The sequence below is a fragment of the Rhea pennata genome, chromosome 1, assembly GCF_028389875.1.
Source record: "Rhea pennata isolate bPtePen1 chromosome 1, bPtePen1.pri, whole genome shotgun sequence".
Taxonomy (NCBI): Eukaryota; Metazoa; Chordata; class Aves; order Rheiformes; family Rheidae; genus Rhea; species Rhea pennata.
The window spans coordinates 187,305,930-187,319,868 of NC_084663.1; the positions used below are offsets into that span (position 1 = coordinate 187,305,930).

The 13,939-nt window shown below is 41.5% G+C and overlaps 1 protein-coding gene across 1 annotated transcript; it reads right to left on the reverse strand.

The window, feature by feature from the left end:
* Positions 1–7,807: 7,807 nt before the first annotated feature.
* C1H13orf42 (chromosome 1 C13orf42 homolog) lies at positions 7,808–13,344 on the reverse strand. Its single transcript, XM_062576545.1, has 3 exons — positions 12,925–13,344; positions 9,399–9,546; positions 7,808–8,049 (listed from the first exon to the last, which is right to left on the reverse strand). The coding sequence occupies exons 1-3, from the start codon at positions 13,342–13,344 to the stop codon at positions 7,808–7,810; spliced, it is 810 nt and encodes a 269-aa protein (XP_062432529.1).
* Positions 13,345–13,939: the final 595 nt, after the last annotated feature.

Consider the following 13,939-nt stretch of genomic DNA (forward strand, 5'->3'; position numbering starts at 1 on the left):
TGAAAGGCAACTGTTTTGTTTGGTAAAACCATACTGCAATTGGCATTTAAATCTGACTTACAAAGCTTGCTATTGAATTTTTTTAAGTGTTCTCTCACTGTATATTTTCATCTTAAGCAGTGATGCTGAAAGAAGCTTACCATGGTTTGGCTGTCTGCTCTCAGCTTCTGCAAGGCAGCTGCTCTTGGCTCTCTGCAGCAAATGAATTGCTCCTGCTTGTTGCTGTTCTGCCACACCAACTGTGAGGGTTTTTTTCTTCTTTATTCTTCATTTAAGTGTATCAATTTTGAATGTCTAGAGCCCATGGTACACAGGACTGAAAGATTCATAGGGATATAAAACTCCCAACATTTGCCTTTCTGTATATCCTTTTCCAAGAAAGCAGAACATATTGCTCTGAAGAAAACAGAGAGAAGAGTATTTCTCTTTGTCTGAGTTTGAACTAAGTGTTTCAAGGTAAAAACCTAAACTTACTTAGGAGTTACTTGTGCTCATGATGGTGTCTATCACTAATAGAATAGTCTGTTTGGAAATCCATGGATTCTGGGAGCATGCTGCTCATCCTTTTAAGTGCTGCTGTTAAGCTGGATCAAATGTTGTTCATTTGTGCCTGTCTCAGGGTATGTCTGTCCAGGTGGGTGCAGGTCATTGCTTGCCCAGCCTCTCAGCTGATCAGATACTATCCAGAAGCCAAGCAGGTGCACACCAAATGCATCTGGTAGGTTCTGCTGATACTTGCCTCTCATATCATGTAAGAAGTAAAAAGACCAAATACTGTGTTTAAAAACACAATTATTTGCACTGAATCTCTTCATCTTTGGATCTTTCCCTAGGTGAATTTATTCCTTCCTGTCCTCTATTTCCTTTTAGCCTCCTGAAGGCAACAGAAGAGATTCAGATTTACCATAGTAACAGTGATCAGAATCTGCTCCTTAATACCTGACTTTGCTGTAGAATAACAAATCTGAAATCTTCCCCTGATGAAAGGGATGTGTGGTGATATTGCCCTAATGGGACAGCAGGTCTGTGGAAAATGTCGTGCTGCCACATGCAAGTATCTCCTGGCAGAGGGTTAGTTTTGTAAGTGCACCTGGACTTAACAGGCAAATATAAGAGCAGTAGCTGTTCTGATATCCACATGGCATTATAGAAGTTCTGCTTTTGAGAGTGATAGCACTTCTAGGAATATTATCAGCAAATCCTGTAGGGCCTAAGCTGCATGAGAGCATCAGAAACAAATAACAGCACCACAGGAAGAAAGTGGTACAGTCTGTGGAAATCTAGCAAAGCTGTGGGATAATCCTTTCTTTCAGAATTACACCACTCCAGAGTTCACATTAGCAGTCTTAGAAACAGACAGAATCGGCTAATTCTGGACTTCTTGTGAGTCCAATCTCATAACTATAAGTGGAGCTGTGTCTGTTGAAACCTGGCTGCAGACCATCTTTTCCAAAAGAAGTCAGGCACCACTGTAATTGTGAGAGTCACCTAACTCCCACTGATGCTAGTTACGTGCCTTTTGAAAAATCTCACTAAGGACCACTGAAATTCTGGCCCTGAGTATACTCACGTCAGTTTACTCAGCTGTAATTATGGGTCAGCTCTGCTCACACTGGAGTCCTTCCATTGAACTGCTCACTTTCCTGGCACAGCAAAGATTTATACCATTGTGGTGAGGGGGCAAAAATTAATTCTGCATATTGGAAACTGAAAAGTGAATCTATTGAAGGATAAGAATGTGATGAATCAGTTCTATACAGTGAAGTGATACTAAAGCTAGTTCTAACTTATGAATAGCACAAAGTATTTTATTGTTCATCAATCCCCTTCTCCCTTTGCTGTTCCCCATGCAAATATCTGGAGACAACGGTACTGTGTTTGTTAGTTAACAAGGACACAGTGTCATACATCAAACCAGAGGCAAGCCCAGGCTGAAAGCCTGCATGTGAGCAGTCCCAGGGCTGAGGTCATACCTGGGCCTTATTAATGCAGAGAACCTCATTAATCTGAACACTTTGGGACCACAGAACCGTCTGAATTAATGAAAGTTCCTGTTGCTGGTGTGTAGTCATAACTAGCGCCAGGGCATATTCCTTTTTTTCTGCAAATGAGTATTTTGGCATAAAACAAAGCAAAAAACCTCAAGAAGTTTAGAGGGTGTGCACTAAATATAAACATTCTCCTGGAAGCCACAGCAGGAGCTGACGCAGGAGCAGGTTAGCTTTTGACTAATTGAGCTGCTTGGATTAGTGAATTCTGGAATAATGGTATTGTAGGCTCTAAGAAGCTGGAAACCTCAGATATTGATTCTCACGGACTTTGGAAGGACCTTCAGAATCAGGTCAGAAACTCTTAGCTAAGACCTTTTTCAAGACTGAACTTTTGAATATTCAAATCATCTGCTCATTATTTTTAATCTATCTCCATATTTTCTGGGTCAAAAAGTTTACTGTTTTTGGCAGTGGCAATACTTCCTCCATTTGCTTCCAGACACAGTCAGAGGCAAGTGGTCAGCATCTCGGAAATGATTTACTGAGGTCTCAGTGTCTCCTATGATGTCATGTTTATTTATTTCCTTTGGAAATCATCTCCTTGGAAGATTAAGCTCATTTAAAGAACTAATGTAAATTGCAAACTGCCCAATAAACACTTATGAAGAAGTGAATAATAGACATACACACTGATCTTCTGTTGATGAAGCAGGACAGAACACTTCAATTTCCCTATTATTTTCAGTTCTCTTGCTGATCATAGAAATAGGAGGGCTACAGAATAGCTAGGAATGAAGTGCCACCATGTGGCCAAGTGACAGCTCTAGCTATTTTATAGAAATCTACAAGAGTTGTTACTCTAAGAGCAATAGCAGTCCAGAGCACTTACTAGTGAAAGATCTCTACTTATTCACTTACTTCACTTCAGTAGTACTTGCTGTGTGGTGGCTCATTAGCAGTGACCACAGCCTTCTTTGTGGGGGTCTTACTCCTTTCTTATTCTCATTTGAAGAAGTGGAATGTATATCCTTTTATTCTATAAATCCTTTTTATATTGTCTCTAACGGGTCCTTTCACTTCTTGCCAGGTTTCAAGGTATCATAATCACTGAGCCATTTAAGTGATGATGCCTAGTCTTGCTTAGGAAAGACTGATGAATTTTTAATATGACATTCTTACTAGAAGGAAACTTCCCACAATGCACTAAATAACTCCTAATTGAGTAACAGACTCTACTCTCTCCTTCTCAGCCCAGTTGGAAGCATCTGAGCTCACATCCTCTGATTTACCCTCAAAATTCTTTCAGAACAGAATGCTGTTCTAGCTCAAAACAAGTCAAGAGTAACTCCACTTATTTGATGCAACTTGGTTCCACTTCACCATGGTCAAAACTCAGAGCTAAAGGCCTGAAAGGTGACAAAGGCCCCTAAACAAAGGCTGCTGTGGCTGTCCAGCTTTGTATTGCCTACATCTCTGTGTGGACTTGCCCAGTCACGGAAACAGAACTGGTGTACTCCTGAACGTGCACAACAAGGATTAGGAAGGGCCCCACAGTTGACAGAATTTTGAATACAGCTGCTAAGTGCTAATCTAATATTTTTCACACATCCCACTCACTCCTGAGCAGCAGATAACCATATATCTTTGTTATGCATTACCTTGGAGGACTTCCTGCATTGCTTAATGCAGTGCTGACACCTTCTGCCTTCATTATAACTTTATGGCACTGAAAGATTCAAACCAGAGTGCACATCTTGTCCAGTTGCCAAATTTCCATTAGCTGCCTATGTTTCTTCGTTTCTGTCAAAGAGACACTTATGATTTCGGCTCACTTACGTGCTTACACCATCATGGTTACAGTAAGTTACTGGACACAAAAAGACATTATAAATAAAATGATTTTGAATCCCTCAGGACATGATTTCTTCAACAGACTTCATCTCTCTTTAAATTATTGGATTCTTGTGTACAGTGTCTTTAGTTTCTCACAGATGGTTGGAGATGTGGCATGAGAGAAATTCATAGTCAGCAGCCCTCCAGTGCTAGTGCTCTAGCTAGAGGAACTTGAAATATCCCAGTACTTCAGCTGAGCTGGACTCTAAACAACAAAATAAGAGATGCTCTCCTAAAGATTTTGCCTATTACTCCAATGCATTGTGGGAAACAGCTTTTGGAAATTAGTGCTACAAGGAATGCTCACACACAGCAGCCTTAATCAACAGAGCTCCTAGTTTATGCACTTCATTATCAGAGCCTGGGGATATGAATGAAAAAGCTCACCAATAATCTCTGCAAGGGATCTAGGTCATATAGAGATCTGCTGGTCATGAATAATTCTGCTGTATGATTTGCATAGTCAGAGCACCTGCAGTAAGTACTTAATTTCAACATTGCAATACCTCAAAACAGCTGCATGTCACCACAAGGTGATTTAGAAGACAGAGAGATTCCTCAGTCTCCAAAGGCCATACGGAAACAATTCAGAGCAGTAAGTGAGGCACCTTTGTAGGACAACTGACTGCTCCTGGAAACGTAGTTGGAAGCTGTCTAGAGCATGTTAGGCAGAGGCATGTTTCTGTCTCAGGGCAAGACAGAGGGTGCTTACATCCACAGCAAATCCTTCTCTGAGGAGGCAGCTAACATTGTCTGGGAGATGAGAGAACTGTCCCCTTTTCCTCTCACCCACTCCCCTTCTGCACAGCAGCCCCATTCCAGCACGGGAGTGGGCGGCCTGCCTCCTGGGCTCTTTTTGGCTAGTTTGAGCCCTCAGCTCCCACCCTCCAGAAACTGTCCTAATTAACAGGCTAGGGCCACTCTCCATAGCTCTATTGGAGCTGGGCCATGTCCCTCTAGGAGCGCAGTAGAGGTTCAGAAGCCAGACAGAAAACAAAGAGGCCTGAGTTTGTGGGCTAGGATGCAGAAGATGTCCTCAAAGATATATTTATTTTCCTTGCTTAATTTAAATTTCCTAAGATAATAATAGGTTTGAAGTGAGCTTTAAGAAAAGAACAAAAACAAGGAAACATAGAATCCAAAATAAAATTACAAATATTTTTTTCTCTGTCTCTTATTCATAACAGTAAACACATATTTCACACTGGAATTTGTGTGCTGGACAGCAGGGGGACCCTTACTCTCTGCCACAGCAATAGTGACCAGAGATACCTCAGCTTACAAGGACAAACAAGAAGTTGCAGGGCAGATTCAACTGCTGGAGTGGTCTGGTTTTGCATGTCATAGCGCATCCTTAAATCAACAGCAAAAAGGTTGACCATTCCAATGAGTAAAACTTTGGCACTATGAGTAAGAAGCACAGCCCAGGGTAGAACACCACTGGAAACCTTCTTTCATCAATATTTTAATGACATACATAGAATCATAGAATCGGTAAGACTGGAAGGGACCTCTGGAGATCATCTAGTCCAACCCGCAAGCGAGTGGCCCGTATGGGGATCGAACCCACAACCTTGGCATTATTAGCACCATGCTCTAACCAACAGAGCTAAATCAATTGACCTTATACATGTCTAATTCTGCTATAGTTCTTCAAAACGATGGTGAGGTTTTCTGTCAACATCCCTGTTGCAGGTTCTAGTAGCAGAAAAGGTGACCATAGACTCATTAAAAGTGTTCCTCAAAAATTTCAGCATGAGATTCTGAGAGGGATTTCAGGGTGTTAGAGTTTCCAAAATAATGCAGCTTTAAGTATCCTCCTCCTTCTCACACACAGAGCTCCAGCCTTGAGGCACCCCAGGAAGACAAGGGTTTTGGAGCATGTTGTGCTCTGACCATCCAATCTAGCTGAGTTGTCTTGAACAGACATATGTCAAAGCTGGAACAGCTTTAAGAACAGTTATGATGTTCAGTTCAGGGCAGCAAGGACAGAACTGAGGAGTTACAAAGGCAGCAGCACCAACTGCATATAGAAAACTGATTAGCTGAGAAGCACCAATGGTGGGGAAGCAAAAGCAAAGCAAATGAAGCAAGACCTTCATTTCAACTTTTCACCATGATGTATCAATGATGTTAGTTAAACTGGTCATTTTGAGGAGGATATAGGCTAGAGTGAGAGTTGCAAGAGCACTTCTAGAACTCAAGAATTACAGAAATATTTTCCCCCTCCCCTTCATGAACACCACTAGAAAAAGAACAAAAAGTTTTATTCAGTCAGGAGATGACAGTTCTAAATAGATGAACACATATTATCTTGGCACTTTCCTATCTCATGACAGAAAGTGTCCCAGATCAGCAAGATTTGAGAAAGGTACTTCCACCTAATGGCAGAAATGCTGGTTGAATAACTCAGTCCCAAAGATTAAGAACATAGATCAACAAAAATTGCCATCTGCCAAATGTTCTGTGTAGAGGGCACAAGGTTTATGAAGACTATGATATATCAGATGGGTTACATTAATGGTTAGTGCCTTAGAAATTTATCCAAGTGTTTGGACACAAAAACTACTGAACATAGAAACAGGAAATCCCCAGTGAATCATTAGCTGGTTTTATCAGTGTTGCCATGATCATTCTGCCACAGAGCAACACGGACTGAACACCAGTTGAAAAAAAAAATTGTATCTGAGTAAACAAAGGCTTGCTCCCAAACATCTCAGCAAATTCTTAAGACAAAGCTTGAGCTGGGGGATTTGGCTCAGACTGATGCCAGTGATTTACAAATGGTACTGCCCTATCTGAAGGGCAGCAAGTTAGTACTTCTGCAGGATTCTAGGTCCTTGCCGCAGTCCATGCATTTTTAAACTGCTGTACCTCAGTGAAATAGGCAGAGAACAAGGCATAACAATTCCAAGTTCACATCAAAGACATCTCACCTCTAAGATGAAAGAGCCTGAAGAGGAACATCTCTTGACTGTGTTTTTCCTAATGTTTAGTCTTTAATGATGAACTATGCAGAAATCCACTACTGGGTATAATCTAATGCTGATGTAATGGGATTTGTCTGTGAATTGCCTCCTGTCCGTGAGAACAACCTATGCTCCAATTTGCTAAAACTGTACTGCTCCAAGATATTAATAAGCTTTTCTAGTGTACACTGGGATGTTTTAGATTCCTAGCATTTAAATAAGGTTAATTCTGGTGTTGAAATAAATGAAAACTAAGAGGGGGTGCAACCATATTAAAAAACGCTGTATAAATTTTTGCATGCAATGAATGCATGTTGCATTCCTTTGATGTTTCATCTGAGAACACAACCTTTCCTGTTAGCAAGTAGAGTACAAGATACCTTGTTTTTTCAAAACACACTGGAGAAATTCCTCAAAAATATTCTTCATTGCTGGTTCCTTCATTGTAGCTCTTTCTGCTTGTACCACAGCCTCTTGTCAGTGCCACTGGATACTCTCAGATCACAGAGTCAATGATGGCACATTCTAATTTTCACGTGCAAAAAAAAGAAAACTCTGCTTTGCTGCTCTGAAGTTGGAGACATTGATGCAAAAGCTTATAATGTATTAGCTGAATTGCTTTGCAGTGCTGGAATCAGAAGAAAAATTACTGCACCAGGCAATCTTTGAATAATTGCTTTCAATAACAGCACTAGAAAAAGGCTTGTCAAGCTGGAGTTCCCCCCAAGCTCGATGATAAAGCAATACTGTTAGGCACAATGAACTCGATGAGTTAAACACTCATATATATGAGTACAAAATTGGAATAACCATGGCTTAGAATATATCCCAAAGAACCTTCAGTGACTGCACGTATCACTTCTACAGAGTAAGATACAGGCCAGTGGTAAAAAAAGAAGCAAGTCTTACACACACAGTCTCATATATATCTTCAGTTGAAGATGGAATAGTCTTTCAAAATTCTTTCTTATGTGTTTTGGGCTTAAATTTTAAAGTGTTATATGCCCCTTCCACAGCTTTGGGCAAGTACATGGGATGTCTTTCCAATCTCTTTCTAGAGCCAGTGGTTCTCCACTGGCTGTTTTCTTGAGATTGGTTTGCAGCCTTTGCTGTTTGGGCAGTATCTTGTGAGTATCGCCGGGGAGCACGAAGGATCCAGTTTGAATGTAAACTGTGTTCACTTGTGCTAGTAGCAACTGAAAGACAGAAGACAATCTGGAGTTAGCAGAGTTCAAGAGTCATATTTCTACATGCACCATGGAAGAACAGGGTGCCTGCTACAACCTTCCTCGAGGTAACACTGAATAACAAACACTTACTAATGGCTTTCAACCTGTTTTCAGTTCAGGATACCCCTTGAGATGAGATTCACCTTATCTAATATTTTGATGCTTGAAGTACAAATGTACTTCAGTATATCAGTCTCTACTACTCTCTTCATAGGCACTTTCAGGGCACAGTTAATCTGACCTATTTCAGATATCTACTTTAGCCTAGGACAAATCACTTACAAATGACTATTTCTCTCCAATGATTATATAGGATGGATGAAGAGCTCAGATGGGCACATCTTCATTTAGTCAGGCAAATCTCATCCTTTCTAATGGAAATACACCATTATTTAACCTACTCTCTAAATGCCTTCTATTCTGCTGGTTGGAGAGAAAATATCCAGCCATTTCTCAATGAGGAAAATGAAAACCAGATGTAGAAAAAATTATCTTTACATTTTTTATAACTCTTCTGCAAAGATGGCTGAGGGTTGAGATGCAAGAGTGGAATTCAGCCCTGGGCAGAAGGTGAACACTACTCCAGCATTCCATATGCTACATTTCCTCATGTAATGGCCACACATAAAATAGTGCACCCTTTCAGTGATGAACAAGCAGTGCACTACTATAGTTTCACATAGATGCACACAGAATCATAGAATCAGTAAGGAAGGGACCTCTGGAGATCATCTAGTCCAACCTCCCTGCTCAGCAGGGTCACCTAGAGCATGGTAGACACGGTTGCATCCAGGTGGGCCATGAGTATCTCCAGAGAAGGAGACTCCACAGCCTCTCTGGGCAACCTGTGCCAGTGCTCCGTCACTCTCACAGGGAAGAAATTCTCCCTCACATTCAGGCGGAACTTCCTGTGCTTCAATTTCTGCCCATTGCCTCTTGTCCTGTCACATGGCACTACTGAAAAGAGTTTGTCCCTGTCCCCTTGACACCCTCCCTTCAGGTACTTGTACACATTGATAAGATCCCCCCTCAGTCTTCTCTTCCCCAGGCTGAAGAGGCCCAGCTCTCGCAGCTGTTCCTCATAGGGCAGGTGCTCCAGCCCTCTGACCATCTTCATAGCCCTATGCTGGACTCTCTCCAGTAGCTCCATGTCTCTCTTGTCCTGGGGAGCCCCCACATAGCGATCCTAGATTTGTGAAGCAAAATTAGGATAGAAATAACTCTATTAAATAAACAAATATGGTCTCACATTACCACCCCTCCCTCTACTCTCTGCTCAGCAAGAGTAATCATATTTTGGCTGTTTTATACTGCACCATCAAAATCAACATCCACATTTGGCAGATCCATGTCAGGAACTCTCCGCCATCTCTCTGAATCCAGGTCTGCAATAACTGAGTCGAAGAAAGCTATTGCTTCTCTTACATCTGAACTGGACTGTGGGACTTTTCTTTCCATAGGTGTCTGTTGAACAGATAGGTAAGAGTTAGCTGACAGTTGGGCAAAGTGAGTGAACTGTACAAAGAAGTTGCAAAAATTGTATTTGATTCTGTATTTTAAGCTGTCAGAAAAGGATACACAGACTACTCCAGTTTGTGGCCATCAAAGAAAGCAGGAGAGCAGTCCATCTTGTCACATGCTTGACACCAAACATTTTCCACTTGAACATTGCTGAACAGGTTTTCTAAAATCCCCCCAAATCCCAATACCAGGCCATTTAATTGGGTGCCTAAGTGACAGCTGAGCTTTGTGGCCAAATTTATTCTGCCTAGCAGTAGGCACCTAATGAGATACACATATTAGAACTGTAGTTACACAGGGTTTCTTCTGTAATTAATGCAAGGCTCCAGTACCTCAGCAGATGAGTCAGGCCTTAGTAGGCTGAATTCCCCTCTGCAGGCAGCTCTTTCTGTTAACTGCAGAGGAATTGTAGGGTAACTTGGTTACTAATTTAAGCACCTCATTAAAATGCCTAGGTTAGGTGAAATGAATCCAGATCTAAATTGCTGGAATCTTTTTGAAATGGAAAAAGACTGTGTACATTAAATACAAGTCATTCAACTCTGCAATGGTAATTCCTACAGGAAAGCCATGGGGTTTAAAATTAGGAGCCTGTCTTAATAAAAAAGCAAAGGCCTGTCTATAAACTCTGAAACAGTCATAAAGCCTTGATTAGCAATTCTGTGGGTCCATGTAGGATGAACTCTTTCTGCCATTCACAGGGGTTCTATCTAATAAAGGGCTGTATATTTTCTCTGAGAGTCCAAGCCAGGCAAATTGCCAGACAGAAATATGAAGTCAGAAAATTACTGCCTTGGGTTTCAAACCTACAAGGAAAAGGTATGTGCTGTATCACATCTCAGAAGGATCAGCTTGCTCCCCATTCTGTGAGATGATGGGGGCAGAGAGATGAACTAGCTTATTCCCTTCCTACTATTACAGGTTGATTGGCATTCTCAGAAGTGCTAAAAGATAATTGTTACCACACTGAGAATAGTGACTGCTATCACAACTAAGCCCTTATTGATTAAAAGACATTTCAAAGAAACGCTTGTTTTTCAAGAATCTGATACAACTCCCTATTTCTCTCTCTCACTAGACCCAAGTAGCAAATTTTGAAGCTACAGTCAGCCTTGAAGCCCAGGCCCCATTCAGAACCCAGGGTTTAGTTCAGCTCATTTTTTATGGAGTAAAATCTTGGGGACCTGAGGATAGGGATGTCTGGACAAAGTACATTCCTATTAATCATGCAGCAGGTATAGAGAAGAAGTGAATTTCCACTGACAGGTAATTTAACACAAACAGGTAGTTAGGTACAAAACCATTCAAGCCTGTTGATAAAATGAACCTTGCAATCTGTGAATGTAAAACAAATTTGCAGTTAGGAATCAAGTGAGACATCTAGATATTCTGGAAGTATTCTTACTCTCTCTCTAATTTTTGCAAAGCTAGCACTGTGCTGCTCTAGACTTGCTATGTGTGTCAGCAAGAATGACTCACTGTACGGCATATCTTGCTGATGTTCCTCTCTGTTCCAGAGGGGTAGGCTGCTGGAGTTACAGTGCCAGCCTGTATCAGGGCTGTTCACACATAAGAGCTAGTCAGCCATAGTTAGATGACAGCCGCAGCCTCTGGGATATTCATTTGTTTGCTAAACTGAAGGTTTTGGCATTTTTTTAAGTGGAATTTTCAGTAGCAAACCTCAGGAAGTCACAATTCTTCATGAAGCCTAGATGTGCACAGTCTGTTTCACAGGATCTTGGCCCATAGTTTGAGTATCCTTTCCCACTCTTTCTTCTCCATCTGGCCCTTTGGTTAGTCACATACTGCTCTGATATATTACCACTGAGCTCACCAGGGGAACTGACATGCTGTAAATCTCCTCTTCATCACGCCCATCTTTGCATAACAGGACACAATGGCAGTTCACAAACACTGTACTGATAGTGTAAGAATCATCTCCTGGCGCCTAGCACCACCATGCAAGCCACTCTTCTATATATCAGTCATTCCTCTAGATGTTTCCCTAGCCCTAAATAATTTTATAAATTGTAAAAACTTTATTTATAAAACTTGTAAAACTTTTTATAAAACATCTTTATAAAAACTATCTCCTCCAGTCCAGAAAGCTAAACATTGTTTCCTACTATTATTCCTAGATTCTGAGAGTCACTGTTCAAAGCATTATAAAGATGACACAAAGCTCAATAAAACTAAACGGAAGATTCCTATTGACTAAATGTGTAGTAGATCAAAATTTAAAATGAAATACGTGATGTCTAGTCCTAAAAATATGAGGCTTGTGCTTTGGCTAATCAATGTCTGTAACAGAGCTCTCTTTCAGCTATTTTGAGATTCTGCAGTAAGAGAACATATAGGTGCAGCAATACCTTTTTGGTAATGCCTACCTGGGCTATTCAGAAAATCAGCCGTATGTCCCTTCTTCCTATTATCCCTATTGGTATGCAGTTTAAGGGCTGCACTGAATATGCTGTGAGTCTGCTGTCAAAGACATGTTTGTGATCATGTAACCAAACAGATCACCCCTCCTGCTGGAATTCCTTCCTTTGTCACCACTGAATCATGTCCAGAGTCAGATCAGCCACTGAACTTTCCAGCCACACGCACTTCATAAAATGCAGTTAGGAGGAAGTTTTGCAGTCATTTCCTCTCTAGCATATATGGAGATATCAAAGACAATATTTCAAAGCTATTTGTGGTGTCGCTATAGTAAAGGGTGAGGAACCACACTGTCTGTCTCAAGACTTCCTGTCAGTTTCTTAACTAACAGAGAAGGGAGCCCTAAGAATGCTTTGTGTCCTACCACCTATCAGTTAAGCTTGCACTCACGATAAAAGTAGCATTGACAAGCTATCTGATGAGTCATAGGAAATCCTACTTGTTTCAATGTATTTAAAACTGCTTTGTGTAAGTAATTTTAAAGCCAATAAAAGGGCTGCCCATATACCCAGGGATTACTATGTTTGTCAGTCAGTAACAGCTATAAATAACCATAGCATAGAATTCTGTAGCCAGTCAGAGTACTGAGAAAACAGCTATCTTTCAGAGTGTGTTTTCACATACTTCCCATAGTCTCAGACCTGTTTTCTTCTCCTCTTTTTTTCTCTCACACACAGAGACATATTTCTTTCCATGATCAGTCATTCATATTTGACTTCACACTAAGCTAAAAGAATCTTTAAGATATTTAGTAGCATTTCAGATGATGTGACAGTAAGAAGACAATCAGCAGGAGACCAATAAGGCAGAAAATCACAGGTTACACAACTAAGTGCTTCACAACTTAAGATGAATCACATGGCAAAAGTTCTTAGGAATTACCTTAGAAGACTCTTTGGAAGGAAGAGGAGGTAATAACTTTTTTCCTGTTTTAGATGATTTTGTGGACACTGGAGAATCTGTAGCCATATGCATGGATTTTAAGTTATTGATACTGTCAAGGTATTTTTTCCTCAAGGCTAACAGATCCTGTAAGTACTTCAAGCAGTCCTGAGTCTTGGAGTACATCCAATCTCTGTCTTCCTCTTTTGGCTGGAAGTAAGCACAGGAGTCTATGCTGGTTGTACTTTTGCATTTTTTCAGTGGTTCACTAATTTTCTCCTGCTCACCACCAAGAATGTACATGGAAGTGCTGCGGATCAGTCTCACTGCAGAACCTGTACCATCGCAGTACGGGATGTTGTCTGTCACATTTCTTCGGTGGGAGTTGGGGTGAAATATAGAATGGATCTTTTTGAACATAGTGTCACTTCTTCCCCTTTGTACCTCCTCTCTTCGAGCTTCTTAATTTTAACCAAAGACCTGGTATCCAGTAGCTGAAACTCTTGCCTTCAACTGACAGAGAACTTTGTCACTTACTAAACGAGGATGAAATATCTAATACTGTTCAACTGCTTTCAATCTAGTACATTGTGAAAAGCATGATGGCAGCTCAGAAGTGAGCTTTCCATTCCATTTGTGACAGTTAAAAAGCTTTGCCCTTTTCTCGGATTAAAATAGAGTAGAGGAGGTGAAATGTCATTCTGCGTCCTTTTCTTTGATTGCTCCCCAGACAAAACATCGGCACCTGTCGGAACTCCGCTCCTCAGCGCGTCCCTCGCCTTTCTCGGTCCGCCTCAGCGCCGCGCTGCGGTCTCGCTCTCCTGGCGCTGGCCGTGGTGCTGAAGCGCCTCCGCCGTCCCGCGGCCCCTGCGAGCCCCGCGCGGGCGGCGCGGCAGGCCTCGGCCGGGTATTTTCCCGGAAGAGCTTGCTGAGATCAGCCTCGATCAACAGGGGCAAGCGACTGACTGCGGGAGAATCGCTTCTGTCAGGTGGAATTCGGCTGCTGAGAGCAGCC

Excerpts from the sequence above, each read along its gene's own strand:
- C1H13orf42 (XM_062576545.1), bottom strand. The coding sequence starts at position 13,344 with ATGTTCAAAAAGATCCATTCTATATTTCACCCCAACTCCCACCGAAGA. Across the intron at positions 9,547-12,924 it reads CTTCCAAAGAGTCTTCTAAG|ACACCTATGGAAAGAAAAGT; the intron begins GTAATTCCTAAG and ends TCTGTTCAACAG. Across the intron at positions 8,050-9,398 it reads TGTGGATGTTGATTTTGATG|TTGCTACTAGCACAAGTGAA; the intron begins GTGCAGTATAAA and ends TCTGTCTTTCAG.